The sequence below is a fragment of the Copadichromis virginalis genome, linkage group LG1, assembly GCF_057382275.1.
Source record: "Copadichromis virginalis isolate Kocher_CV1m ecotype Utaka linkage group LG1, C_Virginalis_male_GT1.1, whole genome shotgun sequence".
Lineage (NCBI taxonomy): Eukaryota > Metazoa > Chordata > Actinopteri > Cichliformes > Cichlidae > Copadichromis > Copadichromis virginalis.
In genome coordinates, this window is record NC_140618.1 from 26404756 (window position 1) to 26432334 (window position 27579).

General features: G+C 38.3%; 1 protein-coding gene across 7 annotated transcripts in view; it reads right to left on the reverse strand.

Moving 5' to 3' along the window:
• LOC146718866 (protein diaphanous homolog 3-like) overlaps positions 1-27579 on the reverse strand; it is a 173755-nt gene that overhangs the window by 110872 nt on the left and 35304 nt on the right. For 6 of the 7 annotated variants that reach the window (XM_085456713.1, XM_085456679.1, XM_085456695.1 and 3 more), the window contains 3 exons: positions 27404-27508; positions 25723-26040; positions 24136-24250 (listed from right to left, as the gene is read on the reverse strand). In XM_085456713.1, coding sequence (XP_085312839.1) covers positions 24136-24250; positions 25723-26040; positions 27404-27508 — 538 coding nt within the window. Of the gene's footprint in view, positions 1-10398; positions 10437-24135; positions 24251-25722; positions 26041-27403; positions 27509-27579 lie in introns of those variants that run through there. The other variant, XM_085456720.1, reaches the window with a different exon arrangement.

Consider the following 27579-nt stretch of genomic DNA (forward strand, 5'->3'; position numbering starts at 1 on the left):
GTGTGTGTTTGTGCAGCTTTTGTGTGACATTTAGAAACTCTGTATTATAGTATGCATGTCCTTTTTGTTATTGATATTGCAGCTCTAAACATGGCTGAAATGTTTCCAAAGAAGACAAGCAAATTTGTATGAAGATGGGAATAAATTTCCACTTTTTTCTGCATTCAACATTTTACAGAAGCTAAATGGATCTGTGCATTTATCTCCCATTAGAATAATAATTCATGTTAACTCAACAGTTTACTTACAACAAAGTTTTAAAGCACACATACAGTCAGAAAGAACACACACCCTATGCCATTTCAATGGTTTGACATATCAGGACATAACAAAAAAATGGTAGGTAACAACATCACATGACATATGTCAGTGTGTCATTATTCACTGAGGAAAAACTAATTCAAAATGCACCCCATGATTCAGTAGCTTTTAGAACCACCTTTAGTGGCAATAACTTGAAGCAATTGATTTCTGTATGATTTCATTAGTCTGTCACAACCTTGTGGAGGAATTTTAGCTCACTCTTCTTTATAATGTTTATAATGCTTCAGTTCATTCATTTATGCACAGCTCTCTGAAGGTCCCGCCACAGTATTTCATTCAGGCTGAGGTCTACACTTTGACTGGGCCATTACAGCACTTTGATTTCACTCTTTTTCAGCAGCAAATCTTTTTGTAGGAGTTTTGCTGCTGCGTTTGGTATCATTGTGCTGTTGCATGACCCAGTTTCAGCCAAGCTTTAGTTGTCCGACAGACTGGCTCACATTTTACTCGAGAATACTTTGATATACAGAGGAGTTCAGGGTTGTATCAATGACTGCAAGGTGCCCAGGTTCTACGGATGAAAAACAAGCCCAAATCAATAGCCCTTCACCACTGTGCTTGACAGCTGGTGTGAGGTTTCGGTGCGGATGCGTTTGCTTTTTGCCAAATATGATATGTATTATAGCCAAACGTCTCCACTTTGGTCTCATCTGTTCAAATGACATTGTTCCAGAAGTCTTGTGGTTTGTTTAGATCCAACTTTGTAAACTTAAGCCATGCTGCTATGTTCTATTTAGAGAGAAAAGGCTAGCTCATCTGACCTTGTAGTGGATTTGCTGGGAAGTCCATCTCTGGCAAGATTGCCATCTGTCCTGAATGTTCTCCACATGCAAATGATATTTCTCTACAGCATGCTGGATTTCAAATGATTTGGAAATTAACTTATAACCCTTCCCAGATTGTTGGGGAGCATCAGTTGCTTCACTAATACCATTAGTGACAACTTTGCTCTTTGGCATCGAGTAAACACAAACCTGAATGCTCCAGACCAGCCAACTGTCAAAACCTCTGTTTTTATAGAGACATTCACACTTACTCAATTAATCAAGTGCATTTGATTAGCAGCACCTGGCTGCTGATTACCTTTTTAAGGGTAAGTAAGGGTTTTGTCTTAATTCTTCTTAAATAAATAATGACAAAATGTACAGCGTCATGTTTTGTAATTCACCAGATAATTTTTTTTAATCCTGAATATTGAGATGTACTAAGAGGAAAGCCCTAACTCGCCTCTAGCTTACTACATTAAGATGTTGTATTGATCTATTCGTCATGCAGTTCGACAAAATCGTATTTATTACGAAGTACACAGAGACTCTCAAACACATAACAACAGAGTATCAACAACCTCGTTTCAGCACACAAACACACTTGGCTATGTCACAATCTATGAAGCGTCCTCACATAAGGGCTAGAGACATCTCTATTGTATAAGAGATAGTGAGATAGAAAGATAGAAATTACATTACTCCAACGTACGCACGCACACAGTACACGCACGCACACGCACGCACGCACACAGCTACCTCAGGTGTTATCGGTTAAATCAGCTAATTGGATTGCCCCCTTCCAGCATCACCCTCTTATCCTCTTTGGCCTTAAAACAGCTCTTCTTCAGGGAAGCCTGCTCATTATACATCAGCCAATTAAAATATCCTGCAGGAGGGTCAGAGGTCAGTGGTTAATCAATCAGAGGGAGTGGCAACAGTTGTAGTTATCAGATTACGCTATCACCCAGGAAGTAGGAAAGATAAGGATGCACTTGTGAGAGAAAACCAGTGGGGAGTCTGCATCCCATTACACATCTAGCGAAAGCAGAACAGGAGCACAGCGTAGGTATGATGCGACTAGAGTAGATATTTTAAGACCTAATGACGAGTGGATTAATAAGTGTAAAAAGATGACACATCACAGGAATAAAAAGCTGCACCTGTTCAGAGAGGGAGAGAGATGGAATCAGAGCATGACAGGAAGAGGCAAGTTACAAACCCAGCCATCGACTAAAACCACTGTTAAGATCAGGAGCTGAGATCAGATAACGCAGAAAACGGAAAGCAGGAGTCAATCACAAGACAGCAGAGAGCAGTGCATTAGGAACAGACACCAGCAATGAGAAAATGGCTCTGTTCTGCCACAGCAAACGTCACATAGTGTGAGAAGTCTCTTCATGAAGGCTTGTGATAAATGTCAATGTGATGGCGGGACGGTGGACAAAGGAGGAGGACAGATAAGTATGAAAAACAAAACAAAGATGAATGGCCGTCTCAATTTCTTTGCCTCCAGTGTAGGATCCTTAGGGGAAAAGGGATTCTGAATTATTCCAAAAGTGACAATGAACCTGAATTTGTGTTTTTGTAAAAACAAAAAACAAAAAAAAACCATAAATGGGTACACAATAAAAAGAAGAAGTTGTGTTATTCTCTGAAGAAAAGCACAGTAATGTTCAGTTGCAGGGTCAGATGAGGATCCAAAGCCAGAATTCTGAAAGAGTTTTGCTCTGCTCACCTTGCTTGTAATAATTCTACTGAGTACTTCTTATCCAATCTCTGGCACAGTTTAATAAAAAGTTTGATAAAAAAATATGACAATGTGTGACACTGCACACACATGCACACCCACGTGCACCCCTGCGTGCACACACACACACACATCCCCAACCACAGCAGTGCTTCCCACAAGGCAGTACCAGTGAATTGTGCCATCAAAGCACTAAAGGGAGTGGTGGAAGAAATAAAACTGCTGTGAAAGAGCATGACTGACATGACAGGCAGGCCTCAGAGACAAGCAAGTAACACCTTATATCCCCCACCCCACCTCTCTCTCAGACACACACACACAGCCTACTTTCTTCCCTTGCCCCAGCCTTTTACACTCGGATCACCACTTTATTTTATCAGGTTGGATTTCTAATCAGAGAAAGAAAAAAAAAAACACCTTACTGGAAAACATGCGAGTGCACGTCATTTCATCTTGTGTTTGTCTATGTCGCTTCCTATGTGCCTTTATTATTTATGGAATGATATAGTGGCACAATCGCCTCCTCCGAGGAAGCAGATAAGCGCACAGCGAGGGGAAAGTTGAGAGGGCCACAGACTTGAAAGGCTAATTAAATCAGTGTGTTGTTTCCAATAGCCAATCAAGGCAGTCATGCAGGTAAAGTTTAAATCACTGCTATTAAAGGGGTTTCTGTGGCAGGGATAATTCAAGGGGCCTTGAAATTCAATGTGCAGACACCACACACACACACACAGACACACAAAACTGCCTGAAGCAAAATCCACTGTGAGACATCTGATGCACAGGAGGGGGGCTGTCTGCAGCAAGTGAACAAATCCACCATTCCGACACATCTGTCAACTCTACAGTCAACAGAAGGAAAGGAGAACAGTCAAACCAGCTGCACAGTTTGACTGTTGACTCACTATATGCTTCGGATCCAGATATGTCCTGAACTTCAGTCAGCCTGACAGAGAGCATGAGAGACATAAGACACATGTCCAGTAGTTACTTGGACTATGCATACCCTGCCCTCACCTTTCCCTCTCCGCCTCATCGATGCATACACTCCTCCATCCTGAACAGCAAAGCGATGACAGCTCGACTAGTCTGTTTGCACATGGACTAACCTCTCCACCAGAGTTTTGTGAGCGCCAGTGAGTGTGAGACAGAGAGGGAGATCAGAGTAATGAAGTGAGGGGCTCTATTTTGAGTGAGCTAATCAAAGCGAACCATCCAGGGCCACCTCTCTCTGTGATCCAGACTAGATGACCCAGGGCCATAATTAGTCTGAGACTTTCATTCTGATAGCAGCAAATTAACAGACTTCATTAGGCTGTTCTCTCCTCCTCTATCCCTGCTATACCAAGATCACTTCAAGTGTCCCTGTATGAGCACCAGCATCTACAACATACTGGCCAATTGCTCTTCACAAAGAAAGGAACACACCCCGCAGAGAGAACGTGCAAGTATACACATTTGGAAATCAAAAGTTACTGACAATACATGAAAAGGTTTATAATTGATTAGAAGCCTCTGTTAATCAGTGTGTACCGGCCTGTGGGGATGAATGTAACAGGATGGTCTATTTCTCAGTGGAGTAGTGCCCTCTAAAGGCCTCATGAAGACCTACCAGTGCCCTCTTAATACATCTGTGTGTTCGTGTGCATACACAAGCGCACACACACACACACACACACACACACACACAAATGAGTATTTTCTGACTGCTCTGTCATATCAGGTATGAAGCATTATCATCTCCATTTCATTTCACTGTCACAGCCTCAGTATGATCTGCACAGTTGTTAAGCCCACCCTAACATTTCCCAAGTCATTCAATGGATTGATGACGGCCTAAATCATTCACCTCTGAAGTCATTTGCAATTTTTTCCGTTTTTCTCCCACTACCTTCCCTACTTCCAGCGCTGTATCCTTCCCCTCCCTCCTCCATACACAAACCTACACGTGTGGATGAAAAATCGCAGCAGAAAAATAAAGTCGCGAAAGCAAATATGTTTTTAACGAGCCGGCCCATTACTTTGATGATATGAGAACATAAAAACACAAATTGGGACTAAATTGAAGTGCTGATGCTTGAGAAACAGAGACAGGAAAAAAACCACAACTCAACAACAACAATGGAGGAGGAAAAGAACAGAAAATAGAAAAAGATTAAGCACACACACACACACACATAAAAAAAAAATGCAAAGGGTGGGGGTACGTGTTTGTAAAAACGTGACATTTTCAAACATTTCAGGACACTGTCACAGGTCCAGGTAATTGGTGTGTGGCTCCAGCACACACTGTAGCACATTAGACATTTCGTAATCTGACCAGAATATGGCTGCGTGGCGGGTTCAAAATATATATGAAAATAACAGGCTGGATGTAAAATAAGGGTGTGAGAGGGTGGGTGGGAGACAGCCATGTGTACGGTGTGTGATCGGACGTTCCCTTTCAACAATAATGAAAAGAGCCTTTAATGATTATGCATTTGATGAGATCTCTCATACTGGCACAAATTTTCTACAGCCACACGGAAAGTCATTATAGAGCTAATGGTATTCTTCAAAATGTCAAAGCAAAACCATAAAGAGAGCGAGAGAGAAGGAGAAAAGAAGCACAATCGAGACAGAGACACACAGGAGAGAAAGTCCATTTGATGAGAACAGGTATATATCAGCAGCAATGCTGACTGCTAGGCAGCTAGACATGGACATGCTGCTGATATCCTCATATAGTCAGTGCGGTTCAAAACAAGCTATATTTAAAACATTTGATGTGATTTTAGAAGCTAATTCCTGCCCTCAGTGAACAAAGCTGCACTCCGTGCACCTCTGGAGGTAACACATATTTTTATTTTTATCCAGCTAAGTGAGATTAATATGGTAATTAGGCAACTTAAGAATACATAAGCATAAATGAGAATATAATGCTAAGTTCTCAAAAAAATATTTAGGCATATGATTTTCAACAGGACAGCCTACTGTAATGCTTTTATCCCCACCTTCTCTAGTCCTCAATCGTCTCCTAATTCTGTGATGGTGTCCACCAACCTCCTCAGCTTCTTTTCTTTTCTTGTAATTCAAAAGCCTTTCAAGTTCTCCACGCAGCAGACCACAAAAGCTCTCGCTTTTGTTTTAGGAAATACACCCACCTTGCATTTGAGAAACCCATTAACCATCATATACATATGTTAAATGGCTCCAATTTACAGATACTCTGAGGGTTAATGCAGTGAAGGCTGACAGGGGAGAGGCATGGATATGAATGAACACAGCTGTTTAATGTGTCACATCAGCCTGAGTATGACAAGTGATGAAAAGCTGTTAGCGCTGACCGGTCTTTACCACCATATGAGAGCCTTTTCTTTACTGTATGTGCTGCTTAACCGCCAAACCAAGCATACGAGTTAATTCCCTCCTACATACCAGCCCAATTTCTGCTCCCCAAATATACTTGTGCAGAATGACAGGACCAATGCAAATATACTTCCTTACCAGACCATTATATTCATATGGAAATTAGCTGTCTAATTATCTGTCATAGCATGCCAGCAGTAGGAAAAGAGACCGTCTTTCCTCAACTTTCTCTTTAACAGGCTACATTGATCTAGTGAGCCTGACACTGACTCAAACCAAAGCCTTTACACTGCAGTAAATAACATTTTAAAAAAGGATAGGCGTGAAGCATCTTGTCCAAGCATAACCATGCTATGACTTCAAATTATTTATTCACTAAGTATTCGTGCATCATCACGCTAAAACATATCCCAAGCTGCATATGTTTACAAGCTTAATCTATGATTCCTATTAATTATCTGCTTTGCCAGACATTCACTATTCATATTGTACAGTATTCTTAAAAAAAGGAGGGAAACAACCAAAAACTTAGGAAGGCAACAACAAATACAGCATCACCACTGGTAATCAGATTAAACCAAATTAAATACTATGTTTGCACTGATCAAATTAACACAACATCTCCACGCAAGCATTATATGGATTTATTGAATAACTTTTTCGGTATATTTAAGACAATCATAGAACCACTTTTCAAAGCTAACGTGTAAATTACCATACAGTCTATGTGCTGTGACGGTTTTGAATTATTCCTTAAGTATATCTCTTCCAAAGGTATAGTAGTACACAGCATGCTGCTAATACCGCAGCATGTTATCTGTGGTGTTGTTTTCTCCCAACTCTTCTGTAATAACTACATTTTAAAGTTTAAGCATTTTGTTGCATAACACAGAACAGCCCACGGCCATTTTGAACCTTTTTTTACCAGCCGATGTGAGCTGAATCCTGTATTGGTCAGGCTCCAATAGTAAATAAAATAATAATAATTAAAAAAAGCTATTAACTTCCTTATGTTTCTCAATTTTTAGCAGTTTCTTTCCCCAACACCCTTTCCATTTCTCTTTCTTTTTGTCTACCGTCTTGCAGCGTTTCAGTAGAGGTAGGTTATTAGTGGATGCTTGTATTCCAGGAAGAAATGGCAAACTGATTTTGTGATCTTTGAGGGTTTCGTCTAATTGGATGTTATTTATTAGTTGAAAAGAAGGCTCAGGAAAGGGCAGCTCTCTTCATGTTGTTGCTCATTTTTGTTCCAAGCACTATAGCGACGAAAACTGTCTCTCTGCCCTCTCCTTGATGAAAAGAAATAGAAAGAAAACATGCTGCAGACGTCAATTAAGATGTTACTCTTTAGAACACGAACTGCAATTATGTATATTCATATAACATGCCAGTCTGACAAGTTCACATATGGGGAAAAAAGAAAAAGAAATTGTTCCCCCCCCCCATATGTGAACATGGTAACAATTAAAATTTTATCTTCAAAATCTCAAAGGGAATTCTAAAATTCTGAATCAAGATGTAATTATAGAATATACTAGAATTAGAATGACACATATGTGGACGATTACAAAGTTAGTCCTTTATACCATTACAGTGACTTTTAAATCAAACAATCAAGTGTTCAAAGTGCAGACTGTGATTGCCTCTACCGGGCCTTAAATGCAGCGACCTCCAGGTGCTGCTTGTTTGTGGGTCTCTGTCTTCAATTTTGTCTTCACTAACTGAAAAGCATGCTCTGCTGAGTTGAGATCAGGTGACTGACTCAGGCAATGAGGATCTTTCTCATTTCTTTGCCTTGAGAAACTCTTGGGTTGTTTTTGCATTAGCCTTTAGCTCATTATCCTTTGCAATGTGAAGCACTGTCCAATCAGTTTTGGAGCATGTGCAGCAATCCAAGCATTAGTACAGCCCCGTAGTGCACTTCAGAACTTATCTTGTTATTTCTATCAGCAATCATATCATCAATAAACACTAGTGGTCCGGCTTCCACCATGTTTTTGTTTTTTTTTAAAGATGTTTCTGGCGACGTCTGATCTGGCGTTCTTGTTCCTGAGTATAGCCCATGGTTTGACAAACTCACCATTTCTATTCATGACCACTCCTAAACATTTTCCTTTTTCATTTTGCTCATTTTGTTTTTTCAGCTATGCGATGGCCTCCTTCACTTGCACCAGCATCTCTTTAATGAACAACTAACAAGTGCAACTTAACACTCCAGAACTTTTATCTGTTTAATTTGTCGTTTATCACCAAGGGAATAGACCTCACCTGACCATGAAACTGTTTATAAATCAGTTGTACAATTACATTTGAGCACACTCAAACACTCAAAAGTGTTTAGAATTCCTTAACTCCTTCAATTAAAGCACAAAGTCTGCATTTCAGCTTTAATTGCATCATGGCTGTGTGGGGGAAAAAGAAAAGAAAAAAAACACCAATAAAAAAAAAAAAAACACTGGTGCTGAATAGTGGCAAATTACAAAAAAATGCCCAACAAATGTCCAACAAATTATGGACCTAACAATATGGCTGATCCAACCATGTAGGCTTAGCTTTTATTATTAATATATTCCTTTATTGAAATAAAATATATTAGTGTTTCCTAAGCCTGGCTTAGTTTATGATGTAAAAAAACCAGCACCACTAATTTAGTCATTCCCAGTTTACTTCTCAAAGAAATAATCGTTCATTTTATGAAAACAAACATTTAACCAAATCCAACTGAATACCAAAAAGGCAGGTCTCTACAGGTTTGTTTTAACTAGTGCCCATTATGTTTAAAAAATTACCATCACTGCTGGCTGATCCAGAAGCTACAACAACAAACAGATGAGACATGAGTAGTGCAGTAAAAAGAGGACATGTTCCTCATAGTACTTAATTCCCCACCTGCCAGCGACTGGAATATGTTCTGTGATTTTCACCTTGTCTTCTCACTAACACCCAAAGGAAAGCCATGTTATACATGTTTTATCTCTATCTATTGACACTGATACTCTCAAAGAGCTTCTCCAGAGGCTATCCGTGAAATCACAGAAATTGCCAACACTTTTGAGAGCTGTCAGCTCGTTCTCTGCTTGCCCACTCAGTACATTTGCTTGTTTGTTTCTCCGCTTTTTCTTCTTGTCTGTCCAAGTAAGTAAAAGGCACAGTACAAAGAAGCCTTTTTTACTCTGAGTTCATCAAATGTTAAAAACATAAATAAATAAATCTTAGTCCTTTGATATTACAACTATTTATGTCAATACAACCACCCCAAAGGGGAATGCACTGCGCAAGCATTCGATATATCAAAAATTGGAGGGAGATTTGAAGTTATAGTGTTTGCTTATAAAACTAAATCATCTACTTTTCTAAACTATTTCTCTCTTTACTGCTGATGGCAAGTTAAAACTAAATTCACTGTAAAATTAAAAGACTCCATTTAGACTGACGCAATTTCTAAAATTACACAAGTTCCTTGGATAATAATGCACCGATCAATCACAGAGTTATAACACTGGCTGGAGGTCTACACTCTTGAAGGATGATGTTACAACTTAACTTTACAAGGTCGCATAATAAATCCAAGTCTGTGGTTGCTTTGGCAACACATGTAACACGGTCCACAGACAGAGTTTTATAGGCGTTAGAAGAGGCTCTTCATGTTAAACCAACAGGCTAACAAGTATTTTGAGCAACACAAAATACTTCAGATTAGCTACTACCTACCTGCAAAGACTTATCTTTAACACTGGTGAGTACGAAGAGTAAAAATACGAACAAACTACAGTCTTCAAATCTGCATCATAATAATGATTAACTGCTTTTACTTTTAGTAAAATGTACAAGACAATCCCAACTTCAAATGTTTGTCAGATTTAACTAGATATAAAACCTTTTAAATTTCAATAGCTTTTATAAAAAAAAGTAAATAATAAAAAAAATTAAATAGAAAAAAATGTAGGGGAGAAATACTGCTCAGAAAGGTCAGGTCAGCATCATGCACCTTTATACAATTATACAGGTGCAAGTAGTAATGGGGGTTGTGCTTCTTTAACAGATCAATTGAAATCCCTCAGTGCATGACTAACATGCAGGTTACAATTTCACAAACTCCCACAGTAACATATCTGAAATTAGTTTGGGACCAACTAAAACTGATGCTGCAAGATAAGAAAAGCAAGTAATAATTAAAAAAAATAAATAAAAAAAAATAAAAAATCTACTAACCTTTTGTTTCTGTTGTAGAGCAAACATCAAGGCAGATCATGCAGCCAAGCAGAAGTTGCAAAAGAAAACAAGAGAAAAAAAGAAAAGAGAAAGTAAAGAAGCAGAGACAAAGCAAACAGAAAAAAAGAAGAAGACAGTGTTATTTGAAGTAAGCATTACTTTAGACTTTTTGATGTCAGTAAAGAAATAACAAAGCACTACACTGAATGAAAAGTGATGCTGGAGACTATAGAAAGAGTTCATGTACTATATGCACTGCCAAGAAATATGTATAATTGTTATGACAGTTTAGGTTCAATTTTGATTTCTTTCCAATAAAATCAAACAAAAAGCAGATGCATCACACAATTTTGAGATCTCTCTGTTCATTGAAATAGACGTAATGTTCTAACATTCAACACTTATTTGAAGCAACAATGACACCGATGGCTGATGATGACTGTGTCATAATCACATCAGACATTACATGTCAGAGGCTTGTTTCTCTCATTTGAATAGATCACATTACACAGACTGATTGCTCTCATCACATGCATCGGCATATTGTTTGCCAGATTTTAAACCTGCATAACTGTTTTGGCCACATTCACAGCAGCGACTGAAGCTAAAGTGCAAATTTCACATCTAATGTCTAGATAAGAATCTGAAATGTTCCAGTTAAACATTCTGCAATGTATTTTCCGTTGTGCTTGTGTTTGCACAAAAAAATGTAAAACAATATTCTCATCTACTTCCAATCTTTTGACATGGATGTGCAATTTTGTCACATTATTCCGCCCAAGTTCACAGGGATTTTTCAGCAAAAACAGTTCCACAAAACAAAAACAAAAACTGTGGTTACATATGTGTGCAGTTATGAAAATAAATGCACTATTTTCCAGTTGTTTTGATGTTATTCATTGCACAGGTCACCACACAATCTGTGACAATGACTTATAACAGAGCTAAAGCCTACACCACTTGTAATTCTCTGACTTTTGGAGTTTGTTGGTGAAGCTTAAGACCTCCATTCTTCCCTTATGGCTTCTTACTTCAGGAACTGATACAGTAACCACAAAGGCAGCAATTATGGCCCTCAGTTGTCAAGGGAGCAGATTAAACCTTTGAGTTCAGAAGCTGACATTGTAACAACAATAACTTTGTTTAATTTACTATTTGTGATTATTCAACATAAGATAAGTCTCAGTTATAGATATAATAATTAACTTTGGCTAACACCATAATAAATAGCAAATGCAATTAAAAATCAAAAAGGAAATAAAGGAAGAGAGAGATATAATAAAGGTCATCACTGGGACTCAAATTGTGGATGCTGCTGTTCATGGTTACTATCTTAACCTCACAAATGAGAGGATAAATTTGAGTGAACTACAGAGTTAAGAGTCATGGCTGTTGTACACCTGATTTGATTTTGTTTTAAATACATTTTAAAAGCTAGACCTAAACCATAGTAAAGGTAACTCGTATTTTCAGCTTGCAAATACAGTCTGTGATGATTAAGTTGACTGTGTATCATTTATCATGGTTGAGTTATTCTTACCCGTTAAAATCATGACAACATTCATTAAGTCTTTGGGGCTCTCAAATGACAAGACAGCTGACCTACAGTGGCTTGCAAAAGTATTCGGCCCCCTTGAACTTTTCCACATGCTGACAGATTACAGCAACAAACATGAATCAATTTTATTGGAATTCCACATGAAAGACCAATACAAAGTGGTGTACACGTGAGAAGTGGAACGAAAATCATACGTGATTCCAAACATTTTTTACAAATAAATAACTGAAGAGTGGGGTGTGCGTAATTATTCAGCCCCCTGAGTCAATACTTTGTAGAACCACCTTTTGCTGCAAGCTCTGAAAACTGCTATTCACAAACGCTGTCCATCTAATCTGACTGAGCTGGAGCTGTTTTGCAAAGAAGAATGGGCAAGGATTTCAGTCTCTAGATGTGCAAAGCTGGTAGAGACATACCCTAAAAGACTAGCAGCTATAATTGCAGCAAAAGGTGGTTCTGCAAAGTATTGACTCGGGGCTGAATAATTACGCACACCCCACTCTTCAGTTATTTATTTGTAAAAAATGTTTGGAATCATGTATGATTTTCATTCCACTTCTCACGTGTACACCACTTTGTATTGGTCTTTCACCTGGAATTCCAATAAAATTGATTCATGTTTGTGGCTGTAATGTGACAAAATGTGGAAAAGTTCAAGGGAGCCGAATACTTTTGCAAGCCACTGTATGTAAGCACACAGATTCAGGTGCTTGTCTTACACTGTAAAAGTAGACGAGGAATATTAACAATAACAAACAAGAATCATTTTTTAATGTGTTTATTAAAGACTTGTTCCAGACATTGCTGTAATTTGCCCAAGACTGATAAGAAAATGTAGCAAACAACAACAACAGTTTTACACTAAACAGTTATTTATGTTAAAGTTTACAATTCCTATTATCTATGTTTATGGGAAAATTGTCCCTCAGATAATGGGAGATTTAATCTATATGAAATAAACTAATATAACCTTTTAGCTATATGCAATGGGAAAATGATAACATCTTAGGAAGAATGTGGGGAGAAATGGGAGTCCGTGCCTGGAGTTGTAATGGCATGAACTGACCAGGGACTAACAGGAATAGCAGATAAAACATTGGGAAGATTAAGTGAAGCAAAAAAAAAAAAAAGAAAGAAACCCCCAGCCATGGTTCTGCATGTGTGCACAGACAGGGGCGGGCTTGGACGAGGTTAATTATTTAATAGCCAGTAAATGTTATCGTAAACATATATATTAGGGATAATTGAGTAACCATAAGCAGCGTTAAATCTTATTAAAGTCAACATCTATTGCCTTGGTAAGTAGCTTTAAAAGATTGTCTCAAAGGTCCTCAGACAATTACTGTATGGGTGGCTTTATTAGACCTACTGCTTCTCTACTGGGAACTGTCACTCTTCAAAGAAATGCAATTTTGCAAACTGCTTGCTCCTAAGTGGTTCACCTTAAAAGGTTAGCATGAGAAATGGTGAGATTTTTGACATTCAATGCAATGCACAGAGCTACACTCAGCACCACCCATTTTTGATGCTTTGAAAAGTTGATCTTAAGTTGGGGAGTTTTTGCTGTTTTTTTTTATTTATTTTTTTATTGGGAACGCAAGCAGTGGGGGAATGGTCTAAAGGGAGCTTACAAGAAAAGCTGTCTACTTGCATGCACTACCACTGGCTGAACTGCAGTGGTGCTGTAAGAGAAAGAAAGTGGGGGAGAAGTAGAAATTATAATTAATTAATTATAAGTATAGCCGAGCTGAAGTTGACTTCCCTGTCCAAAGTAATGTTTACAGTTTACAAATTAGGTTTTGTTTAGACAGTTATGTTAAAACACGACAATAACTTTTTATACTTGTGTTTGAGGTTTGAATTGCTGCAGTGTTAAACCTCATCCTACCAAATAGGGTCTGCACAGACCCCAGAGATATAAGTTGTCGTCATATCTGACAGGATATTTAATGCAGGTAGGGTAGTTAATGATTGTTTGCCATGGATCCTGGACTGAAGTATCAGAGTAGCAACAGGAATAAGGTTAATCTGTCATTTTAAAGGACAAAGACCTAGGGCTGGGCGATATATCGAGTTTTTTAAAAAATATCGATATATTTTCATACGAGATATAAGATGTGACAATATCGTTTATATCGATATAGTCTATGTTACGTTATAATTATACTTGTGGAGCCGCAGGTTTGCCTCTCTTTCGTCCACTTTTGTCTCTACGCAACGTTACTCTGCCTTGCCTCTCCTTCACTGAACACAACTCCGCCTCCCCCATAGCTTCACCTGCAGGCAATGACAAGATGAAAGCGGAAAATCTCCGTTAGCGAGTTACCATGTGTGGGGCTGGACAGCGTCAACGTGTTAGGGAGCTAACCGTGCTAACGACACGGCCTAAAATCCTTTCATTTTCTCAAAAATCGACAGTGCGCAATATGTATGAATTCTGGTTGTGCTTACTGATGTAAATGATGTAAATAAAAGTGCCTGTGTGACATCTGGGACACAGTGTGACTAAGAACTCTCTTTTTGTTCTTAACTTATGGCTTTTAAAAAAAAAATAAAAAAATTAAAAAAAAATCGAGATATATATCTTATATCGCCATCCAGCTAAAAAATATCGAGATATGAATTTTGGGTCATATCGCCCAGCCCTATAATGACCCCATATCTACATTCATCATCTGGACTGGGAACATCCCAAACTGGAAGCTATCATCATTGGAGACCTCGTCCATGCTGGGTCTACCTGAGACCTCTGGGTCATGTCCCACACATAAAATGGAGAACCAGTTCTGCTACACTTCAAGCCCCAGCGCAAAAAGCAATGACCATCCTGGGAGTGAGGAACCTGCGGAGGTGACTGTCCAACTCTTGGCTGAAAAATCTGCTTGCCCAAGGTGTTGGGCAAGCACCTATGGTATGCCTATGGTTCTGTTCCTGAACCATAGGCAGGAAGGTAGCAGCTGCTAGCTCCTCCGGTCACATAACACCATTCCATGAGTACAGCATGTGGCAAACTGCATCTACTGTAGAGCTACATTTCGTGTGCATTTAGCTGTAGTTGCTTTCAGTCATTTTCTGTCGCTATGCAATGATAGTAAGAGCTTGGTTCACATTGCCAAGAATAATTCTCAGTGGGTGCTGGTCTCCACCAAAGCTTTGTCAAATATTCTGTTCATAATATTTATAGAATTTATATGTGCAGCCAAGATGTGGAGGAAGTCTCTGATTTTTGCAGATTATGTGGTCCTGTTGGCTTCATTGGGCGCTGACCTCCAGCTTGCACTGGTGCAGTTTGCAGCTGATTAAGACGCTTCAGGAATGAGAATTAGAATCTCCAAGTCTGAGGCCATGAGTCTCAGCTGGAAAAGGATGGTGCACAGACTCCAAGGCAAGGATAAGCTGCTGCCCCAAGTGTTTTAGTATCTCAGGATCTTGTTCATAAGTGAGGGGAGAGTGTCACAGGAGACTGACAGACTGGTGCAGCATCTACTATAATGCAGACACTACACCAGTCTGTTGTAGTGAAATAAAACCTAAGTATAAAAGGGAAGCTGTCTAACTACAGATCAATTTATTTTCCTACCCTCACGTGACAACCCAAATAATGTTAAATTTAAATTAAATTACCAAAAACTACCATAAAGGATTTTAAATAAGCTTTTAAGCAATAACAAAAATATTTTTTGTTTCATGAATAATTAATGTAATCCAATCATTTTCTTTAATAATGAGACAAAAAAATTCATCTTTGGCATTAGATTAAATTTAGTAGAATGGTACTGAAATCCTAAACCACTTTTTTTTTTAATTTATACATATATATATATATATATATATATATATATATATATATAAATAAATAAATAAACAGGACTTGTACATAGTACATGTTGTAGATATGTCTCTACTAAAAACAATCCAATTCTCGAAGAAAAGTGAACATAACATTCACAAACATTCATTCCACCTCATTTCATTTCTGTATTTTATGTATATAAGTTTAGATGAGTTATTTATAGTTGGTTTACTCAGCTTTGTGTATGTATGTGTATGCATGTGTAATGTATATATAGACGTGTGTGTGTGTGTGTGTTTTACATTGCTGTGCTTGAGAGCCACCATCTACCGGAACCAAATCAAACCAAATCCTTGCATGTGTCTACACATATACTTGGCCAATAAACACGATTCTGATTCTGATAAAGTACTGTATTTTTCAGACTATAAGGCACACTTGAATCCCTTTAATTTTTTCAAAAATCGACAGTGCGCCTTATAATCCGGTGCGCCTTATGTATGAATTCTGGTTGTGCTTACTGACCTCAAACCAATTGTACGTGATACACGACGCTCAAAAATCTGTCAAAAAATGTTTTAGCACAACTTTGGTAAGCTACAAAGCCACACCACTTTGATGGATTGTCGGAGCATTACAGCTACGGCTTTAACGGAGTTAGAAGTTAGCAGGAAGTTAGCTTGCTAGTTTCCACCCCAACATGATATATCATGTTCTGTCTGAGAGATTTCTGAAAATTTTTGTAGGGTTACTGAAGTTGGGCTAGCTGGTATATAATGATATGCTGTGTGACCGCTAGCGACACAGCTAAGTTAGTATAACATAAACACAATCATGCTGGAGCATGAATGCTAACTTTTTTTCCACTCTATAGAAGTTAACGTGAGGGTTCCCAATGGTTAAGAACAAACGCAATCGCATGGCAGGATGCTGTAAACGGACCAAACTTCAGACAGGAGAACAACTGAGATAATCCATCCACAATACAAGGTTAGTCATTAATATACTGCAACAACATGGGAATAGAGCAGCTGCGAGAGAATTCAACATTAATGAATCAAAAGGTACAGAAGTGGAGGAAGCAAGAAGAATGAGTTGAGTAAAGTTTGACTTATCTGACTGCTTTGTTTCACTTAATGCTCCTTATAATCCAGTGCGCCTTACGATCCGAAAAATAGGTTCAATGATACGGTGCTGCCACAAATTCAACTTTGTTATATTATACACAAAATTACCAACACATTTAAAAGTATACTAAAATGCCCAATTAAAAACTGTTTTGAATTGTAGTTTGAAACCAACACGTAGGTATTTTCTCATGTTAATTATGTCCAGTTTTACTTAGCCCCCTCTGTAATTAAATCCTAGAAGGTGATAATGATTTTACTAGTGACAGCTCTGGGCTTGTCTGAATAGTTTGGTTCTCCTCAGTTTGCATTTGTCAAAATTACATATATGGCTCTAACTGGAAAACAGCCTCTAAAAAAGCAAAAGCAAAAATAACCACTTGGTTGACAAAACATGAAATTTAAGGACTAATGTAGAGGAAAGTCTTCCAACCGGCAATTACAATTTCCCTCCCTCTTTTGCAAGTTAGTGCAAATGTCCACTGCTATAGTATCATAAAACTTTACGGATTAAAAAATATATATAAAAATACCTCAAGCTCAACAGGATTATTTTTCTGATGTTCTGAAGAGCACTTTACAGGCAAAAAATCAATGTATCTGCACTATTCTTTGCAAGTCCACTAATAAAGAGTTATTTTGGCTGAGTCAATAAACAGAAAACAGATCTTGACAAGCTAAGTCACTAACTAGTGACACTATAATCAAATAAAGTTTAACAATCCAAATAGAAAACTATAGCTAGGATGAATGTAATGTTAATGTTATGAAAGTCAAAATATGAACTAAGACAATGAAAAAAAAAAAACCTTCTACCTTGGGGGAAGACCTAGACGAATAGAGCCTTCAAAATGCTTTCAAGATAGATCAACATCCACAAGAAAGCACAAGAGTTATTAATGTATTACATTCTTAGAACCCATCTACCATGCACACCAGGCTGTCTCCTGTGCTTAATTCTGCTTTATGATTACTGCATTACACTACAGGCATAACCTTACAAACATTAAAGTAACATGTTGCCTCAGTTGTGTTCCTCGCTGGAATTTTTTCATTAATTTTTATTGATTAAGTCAGCATATTTGCATAATTTATCTACGAAAATAAAGAGCATATATGCATTTGTCTGTTTCTTGCTTTTTATACCAACTGTTCATAAACACAGAGAGCACACAAAAAGCAGTCGCAAATAGTTATATTTTCTTTAAGCACCGGTTCGAGCACTGTTTAAGCACCGGCACAGTTTCAAAAGTACCGGTTTGGTACTGGTATCGAATAAAACCTAAACGATACCCATCCCTACTGAAGAGGTGCTCATGATCAAAGGAATGTCTTGATCCTACTGCTTGAACCAAGACTGTACAAATTTAAGAACATAATGACAACATTCAACAATCAGACTTAACACACACACAAAATCTGGGAAAAAGACCATCACAGCTGTATTTTCAGCAGACATTCTCTGGTTAATCAAGTATAAACTACAAAATAAACAATAAATAAAAAAATACCGGTACCCATCCCTACTCTCCAGCCACTCTGTGCTGGGGGAGATTTTATTGCAGAAACATCCTATCTGAAAGATCTGTTTCTTGTGACGTTGCTTCCTGCTTTTATGACCCTTTTGGTCAGCAGGAGGACACACACACACACACACACACACACACACACGTTCTTGCACATGCATACACGTTCACACACATAGTGCCTTGTCTTTGTAGCCAAGGGGGGTTTTACCGAGGAGATGCTGTGTTGTGTTTTGTGTGAACTGTAACAGTTTGTCAATAAATAGCTGCGAGGGAAGCTGCTCTTTGAAGGATTTTGGGCTGGAGACAGTTTAGGAGCGCGAGCTCCAAGAGCTGGTTTTTGACCAAAAACTTCCCTTGCTAGCAAGTAAAAGATGTTAGTCTTGTTTTTGTCGTTAACAAGAATAAGTCTCTAAACTAGCGGGGCTTGAGGAAACACAGACCCAACAGTGTGGGTGACAGGAATTGTCTTAGAAAACTACTTAGAGGAATAAACATCACCAAAAAAAAAAAAAAAAAAGTTTCAAGAAATATGAATCCATATTTAATGAGGCAAACTGAGTGAATACTGTTTCACATTGTGTCCCATTTAATGTTTAATGCTGATCCAGATGCTGCTGCTCTTAAGTGAGATGAAACATGATGCTACACGGCTGTGTTAATAAGAAAACAAACCCACAAGCACGTACACATGTAAGTTCACTTGATGACCCGCGCTAGTGGTAGCAGCTGGGTCCGATTGCACAACCTACCAGTCATCCTGCTCTTACAACCTCCACTGGGACTGGAAAAAACCGTGAGGAGAACAACCTTTCAAATGATGTGAAAGACAAATGTTTCTTTCTCACCAAATCTAAAATGCATTACCCGTTAACAGTAACAAACCAAGCAGTTGGAACGGCACAGAGCTGAACCGCTTTTGCGTGCCTGCCCATAAGATGAGGCATGTATTTCATGAAAGCTGGAAAATAAAATTCTGTGAAAATGTGCAGACGTAAGGTCATTAACCTAACAGGAAAGTACAATGTCTTCAGGTGAACATCCCTCCTTTGCCATCCCCAAAGAACACCTGTTTGACTGTCTGTCTACTTGTTTGCCCTTTAGATCTGCCTCCATTATTCAACACTTTGACTATAGGGAGCTAGGGTTGCATTGGTGTGTAAGGGAGGGAGAAGGGGGCACTGTGCCTTGAGAGGAACGCCATAGAGTTGTGACAGGTAGATAACACCTGGATGAATAATTCAAATTGGCGTAAGCTAGCTGAAGCAGTGACAAGACAAGAAAGAAAACACAAGACGTGAATAAATCATCAGTGAAGGGACTAATAAATGAAACACTGGGGAGGGATAACATCTCTTCCTACCTCCTACTCAAGCTTTAATCATTCCAACAACCTTGTACATGAATATTCCAGATATAACCAGCTACACTAATGTCTTAGGCAGTAAGAGTATGGTGTTTTATTATGCAATATCACCACTAAAATAGTCACCAAAATACAAAACAGTCTGATTCCACAAGGAGTGCTAGTACTGAAACTACTACTTTTAAAAAAAAAGAAAAAGAAAAAAGTCACTGCACAAGCAGTCTATTTAAATAGAGGAAAGAATCATTTCTGTAAAACCAGTAATACTGTGATAATAATATTATTTTGATATTTCCCCAGCACATTAAAGTACTTTCTCAGGGATAGGACTGGTTAAACAAACGATCCATACGTGTGAGTTGGTATGACAACTCACACGTATGGAGTATGTAACTGTTTCAGGGGTCAGTGGCTTGAAGCTACCATTTATGGGAATTTGCCTAAGTCAGAATCCAGCTTTCATGTGTTAGCACTGGTGCTTCAGTTGGTCTAAATTAGGGGTGGGTTTTTATAATCGATTCATCGATTAAAATCGATTCTGGCTTGGATAACGTAAAATCGATTCATTAAAATCCTGAATCGATTTTTTTAATATAAATTTATTTTGCCCGAAATGCCAGAATCTCTGGTGACATCTCACAAAATTTCAAGAACAACCAAACAGTTAAGACAGTAAATGAGAGCAGGTACACGGATTTTGCACATAGATTTAAACACACAGCGCGACCCGCGGATCAGAATCAGTTAGATGTCGCCTTTCTCACGGTCCGGGCTGAAAGCCGACAGCTTGCTGATTCTGATCTGTCGGCGGGTCCGCGCTTTGTGTTCACGCCCTTTATGCGCTGATTCTAAAGCTGTTAGTTTGATCTCTCTCCAAACAGTATTGACCGAACCAGCAGCAAAAGAAGATCCAAACGCTTCACATAAACATCGTCATGAATTCACTCTGACTTTTACTGTTTTGCTTCCACCGCGATGCACAGCTCTCTCTCTCTCTCTCTCTCTCTCTGTACTTCAAGAACAGTTTCCCTTTCTTCATTAATCTCTTGCTTGTTACGCACAAATCTACTGTTGTTTACAGTGCTGTCGGCTGCTGTTTTTTTTCCCTTTTACATTCTTCCGAAAAGAAAACCTCATTTCTGCTGTTCAATACTGAACAAATTTAAACTTTTTAAAATTATTCAAAATGCAAAACACTTAACCGTGTCTCTAACCGCTGTAACTTCAGAGGTAATGTTCATATGTTGATTAATGGTTTTCTTTCGTTTTTGATGTACTGCAGAATATTTTTATAAAATCCCAGAACAGGAAAATCACCTTCATGTTTTTCTGTGTTTTATCTTCAGCTACTTTGACACAAAGGCATCTGCTGTGACGCTTACACCTGTGATAAAGTCTTGCGTGTGTCAGCTTCCTTTTTATTGATACAAAAATATGTAAATGTACTGATCTGAATTATAATATTTCTGACTGTCAAAATTTCCCAGATTTGAATCGAATTAAATCGAATCGTGGATCGAATCGATTCGGGACCTTGTGAATCGGAATTGAATCGATTCTAGAAATCAGTGACGATACCCAGCCCTAGTCTAAATCTCCATGGAAGCAATTTTGCAATAAAGGACATAAAACAACAAATAATGTCCCAAGAGTTTAATCGACTTCCAGGCAAGAGATTGAAGCAACTAACAACAGCTATCCCCGATAAGACATGGTAGTAAATACATTAGAGGGTTACCTAGGCAACGAGTGTCCAGAAAGCCCGCCAGTGACCATGAATGGGTTCCAATGTGGCCGAAGATTCAGATAGTGGGCTCCACCTGGTGCATAAAGCTGTTCATGACCAGGCCGAGGTCAGACTATAGTCAGCCCTCTATTTTATTTTTATTTTATATTTACTAATTACAGAGATGGGCAGTAACGCTACTGTAATCTGTTTACTTTTTTCAAGTAACGAGTAAAGTAAGGGATTACTATTGCAAAAACGGTAATTAGATTACCGTTACTTTCCCGTAGGAACGCTGCGTTACTGCGTTACTAAAACCGAGATTTTTTTGCGAGAATGTCTCATGACAGTGACGTAAGCGAGTGTGACGTTCATGACAACAGCTGTCTGCAGATCAACAATGGATCATATATCGAGTGTGGGAGAGAGTATGAGCGTGCAGCATTTAAAGCGTGGAAGTACTGACCTTACTTTGAGTTTGGTTCCATAAAGAGTGACAAAAACATTAGTGTCCCTTGTGCGTTGGAAGAAAACTTCTTTTTATACCGAACACATAATTTAATTTTTGCTTGATGCATAAAGTTAAAAGCTTAAAACTGATAAAACAAGTTAAAAAAAGAGACTTTTCCATTTGATTACATTTTGTATGATGGATTATGCAGAAAAAGTAGAATTGGGCTGAAAGATCTATCGCTTTATCACCTATTCAGGTTGTAAATCGTGTTTTTAAAAAGTAACTAAGTAACTAAGTAATTAATTACTTTTGAAAATAAGTAATCAGTAAAGTAACAGGATTACTTTTTGGGGGAAGTAATCAGTAATTAGTTACCGATTATTTTTTTCAAGTAACTTGACCAACACTGACTAATTATTAATTAATTTTTGTTGTTTAACCATTTATAGTTTCTGTTGCTTTTCAGCTAAATTATTCTGTATCTAAAAAAAGACCATTTCTTTTAAGGTTCATTGATTGCACGATGCTTATAAACCCAGAGTAATACTGCTGAAGTATCTTAATTAAGACAATTATTAATTATTACTTTTACAATCCAGCTGAGACAAGAAGGCTGAAGAAAAAGTGAAGTAGAAAGTTTAAAGCAGTGCTGAACACAAACTAATGTACACAACTGTCTAGACGAGTGAACTGAATGGACGAGTGCGGAAAATTTCTTAAAAAAAAAAAAAAAAAAGTCAAAGAAAACAAAGAAATATTATGTAATAATAAGTTAAATAATGTATTACACACAAATGCTTAACTGTGTGAAAACATCTGTTTATGAAGGATGTCCCAAGTAAAAGATTAAAAATGGTTCATAATAATTTAGTGATAAAATGTCATATTTCAACTGTGGTAATTTATGTTAAAAAAAAAAAAAAAAAGAGTCATTTAATTAAAAATATATTCTATACAATCAGCATTAGTTTTTCTGTATCTTATTTTGAAGGAGTAATATGTGTTCGCAATGCATTGTGGGAAGCAGAAGCTATAGTCAGTTGGGAAAAAAATACATGGTACAGAAAACCTGGCTGTGTTTAAACTTCATCTCCTGTGGCCTGAATCTTTATATTACGGCTGCACGATTTTGCATAAAATGAGAATCACGAATTTTTGGCTTAGAATTGAGATCACGATTCTCTCACAATTTTCTTTTCCAGTATAAATATTTATTGCACTTATTAACTGCACGTCAACTTCGTAACAGTTGAAACTGAACATAAAAACAATAAATGTCTCACGTTTTGTTGTTGCCGCAAAATGTTGTACTGCTTGAAATTCCGTCTCCACCGTTGCTCGACACTGCGTGTATAGAGCAGGTAGTGCAACAATAGAAAAATAGTTGCAGGACGGCACTGTGTAGCGTTTGTCTAGGGTGTTGATCATTTTCCTAAATCCCTGGTTTTGCACAGTGTTGATGGGAGCCATATCTTTGGTCAGGTGATAAGTAATAGCCTCCGTAATTTCTTTGTGCCTGCGGAAGTTCGACGGGTATAGGGAAGCGCTGTATAAGGTTCCCGTTACTGATGTTTGGGTGGTTGACCAGGACGGATTTTCTCCAGTCACTTTCTCCTCATCCCTGACGTGCTCTCCGTTGTTTTTTCCCTGCTAATTTTAGCAGCCAGCTTCTGTATCACGTGGTATAAGGCTCCGCCCTTGTCATTTATTGAGCAGGAAGAGAGAGCGCTTGTTTTCATGCAGATTACGTCCCGGATCAAAATGCAGTACAATCGTCGTCGTTGTTTTTTTTTGTTTTTGTTTTTGTTTTTAATCGTTGTCATTTGGAAATGAGATCGCACATAAGTATGAATCGAGATCGCGATTTTCTAACGATTAATCGTGCAGCCCTACTTTATATACACCATCGAAAGCAATGGCTTTTCACTCAGCACTTTCATCGAGTTATTCAAGCCACAATTGTAAAAGATTGTAAGCCGTCGAGAATACCGTAATAAAGGAGCAAGACGCTCAGTTTCCTGGCTCATGAAAATTGAGTTTGGCTTGCTGTTGACCTGCGTTAACATACACAGTGTATCCAACACGTAGCGATAACAGTGTAAAGGATAACCAAGCCTTTTCAGAATACAATGCACCACCTTGACAGATGGAAATTAAACAAGTGCATTAAAAAGTAGATGGTCTTACCTGTTCTCTGTGATCCAAAAGTAAGAGCAACTCTGTTGAGCAGATCTGGCTTTGCATACTGGTCCTCATCAACCCGCACCCAAAAACAGCCCTCTGACATTTCTTGGGGACGAATCTTAAAATACACAGCCATAATTTAACATCTTTAATAAACCAGTTAGGGCTTGACAGAGAAATATAAAGATTACTTAATTATTTATTAGTCATATTAAAGCCTCGAGATATAGTTTCCCATGAAGACTGACACCAAATGTTATAAATAAATAACAATAAGCACACCACCAGGTATTTGCATTACTTTCCAGATTAATATAAAGTACAGTATTCCCATTACTCAATGAAATAGTTTTCCTCCTTGGAACAATAACATAAAGTCAGCAGAACCTACAATACAGACTAAAATAAAGAAAGTCAGACAAGCAGGTAGATAAATAGATAGAAGTCGGTAAAACCTCAAGCTTAATTTTAAAAATATATTGAGGAGTCTTTAAATTGAATCCATAGTCTATCAAAGAATATTTTCAAAGTGAATACTTCCTTTAATCACCAAACACTGGTAGCACTGCTGATGTTTTGAAGAATCAACTATCTTTCACTGCATATGTTTGTAGTTATATTAAACTGATCTCGTTGTCACTGTCAGCAACTGGCTTTGAAAGGCAATTAGAGCCAAGATACAAACACTGTTGCGTGACTCAATATGCCGGACCTTACTAAAACACTTGTGAATATTAGATTAAGCAGAGTCCAATGAAACGCAACACTAACGGAAAGCTGACTTCCTCCTGTATCTATTACATGTGTAAATTGCCAGCTGTATTTTTGTATGTCCACCAAAGCCAAACCTTTCAAGTTCTTGTTATATGATGAAGAAATGAAGAATGGTCAAATTAACACCATGAAACTCTGGTGCAGATGTGGATCACCTTGTTTAAAATTGCAAGACAGGGCACTGACCTCAGCAAAGATACCCTTACTAAGTGCCACTCTATTAGGAAAGTGATAAATGAGTGTCACTGCATTAGGACTGCTGTTTGTGGGCAACAGTTGGAAGTTGAACTCTTATTAATGAGAAAGTTTTACAACAGCTTTGTCCCAAACACAGCCATATGCAAGGGTCTTCCACAGCTGCAGGACAGGTTCTCCACATGTCCTACAAGAATGTTCTCTGTAAATTTCAAACATCTGGTTTAATTTGCTGAACATCTGTACTGTTGTAAATCTGACATTAAATTATTAATCAAACCACAAACTAACATCGCTGGTGGTGTGAACTAATATTGCTTTGCGGATAACAACATCTGTATTAGTACCACAGAGGCTGCTCTGACAATAGCATCTGATCATCTGTTATTTTCAATTATTTCTGTCTTGGCACAAAGTGAGAAAGTTGTTGTTTAATTCTCAGAGAAACACCTGTACTTAGCAGGAGCTGCCAATAAACATCAGGAACGAAGTAGAGGGTCTCTACGTGGCCTAAATTTTAGTTTCTTCTTTCAAAGTTTTTGAAATACTTCATTTTTTATAATGTAACATACACTACGGTGCATTGTACCAACTGTAGTATGTTACATCTGTGAGTCTTACCTTGGACCAGTTCAGGCGCTTCATGGAGGTTTCAGGCTTGAATTCTTTCTTTGGCCTGAGGCCATAAGGCAGAGTGTGGTGGGTAGGTGAGCCTAGACCACCCCCAAATCCAAGAGGGGGTGGTGGGGGAGCACCAAATGGAGGAGGCATTCCAGGTGGTGGAGGTGGTGCAGGACAACCAGGTAACGGAGGCGGAGGGGGAGGTGGTGGTGGGACTGGCCCAAGAGATGCTGGAGCAGGAATTGGAACCCCAGATGGGATTGTTGAAGAAGATGATGCCTGTCCAGCATTGGCCGGCCCCACGGGTACAGCTCCAAACTGAAAATTCAAGCAAAATAAAATTCAGCTATAGAAGTAGAAATAAACGCACACACACACATGCACGCACAGAGCTCAGAACTGAGGCAGTTTTGAATTGAACAGTAAACTGTAGCCTGGAATTTAAAAAATTATACTTGAAATACAACATCATCAATTAAATTTCCAAAACAGGCTGAACAAGGCTGATGATACGACATCTCAATGAGCCAGTCCCAGAGTTCATAGTTTAGGGCCCCATGCTATTGCACTTAGCTTCCAACTTGAAATGTATTTTCTGCAGAATGAACGCCTTCGTATTTCATTTATTTATTTATTTTTTAAATATCACGTGGCAGTGAATTCACATGTCAAAGAAAACAAAGAAAAACGACTTATTGGAGAGACCAAAAGCAAAACAAAATGTGCTTATACACCATGTTCTGTATTCTTTCCTGTGTAATACCTCTACCTCTACCTAATACCTATGGATACCAGAGCTGTACTCTTTCAACCATTCAGTAAAGGCCAAATGCTCAGAAAGGGTCCAGATACTGTTAAGATCATACACACAATGATGTTTTTTCAAAAATACAAAAAAACAGAAATGCTATAGCTTTGTAAATTGTATCATATAGAGCAAATGGCTTATTGATCCATGCACCAGTTTTAGATTAAAGACGCCGACTAAAGGTCAGCCCTGGGCTCTTATTCTGCGTCTGCAGGGAAGAACACCTTTGCTGAATTAACAAGCACGAGTGAAAGTCTGTTTGGTGGGAGCGAGACTGATACAGGCATGGTCAAAGACAAAGAGACAAAGTATGTATGCATGCACCTGCACCGGTTAAATGTACCATCACCATTTGAACCAAGGCAGTATTTGAGTATTCATCCTGTGTTTGCTCACTCAAATTGAAAAATTATCATGGAAAAAAAAGGAAGTTCTTTTCCTCTCTCTGAGTGTGTAGTTATCTTGCAGTGCCAGGGTGTAGGAGTAACTCTCTGGAGTGTTGTGGTATGGGAAGGGGGGGCTGAAGGGGTTGTCAGAATAAATTGCTTTTAGAACAATTTCCTCTTATGGGATAGAGATCAGAGAATTAGAAATGGCCAACATGGAGGACTGGTCAGTATTCCTATTAGACTTAGTGTCAGCTAGCCAGTAGAGCAGCCTCTATGTCAAACCAAACGGCAGGCTCCAGTGAATAAAACCCCCACCCCTATGCCGCAACCCTAAATAACAAGAACATCTCACCATTGGAAAGTAAGAAAAGAAAGTTGAATTGCATTTCAATGCAATATTCAAGGGATTTTAATTAGTAATCCAATCCAACATTTTCTTACATCTCACATCCCGTTTCGAATAAAAACAAATGTACAAAAGTACCTGGGACCTGAAGGCCTGTAGCTCTGCTTGGAGTTCAGCTATTTTTTCTTCACACTTGACCAGCTGAGCTTGTGCCTCCTGTCTGCTTAGAAATTCCTCATCAAACTGAAAAAAAGAGCACCAAATATCCAGTTTATTCAACCAAGCACACATAATACTGACTTGGAATATAACTT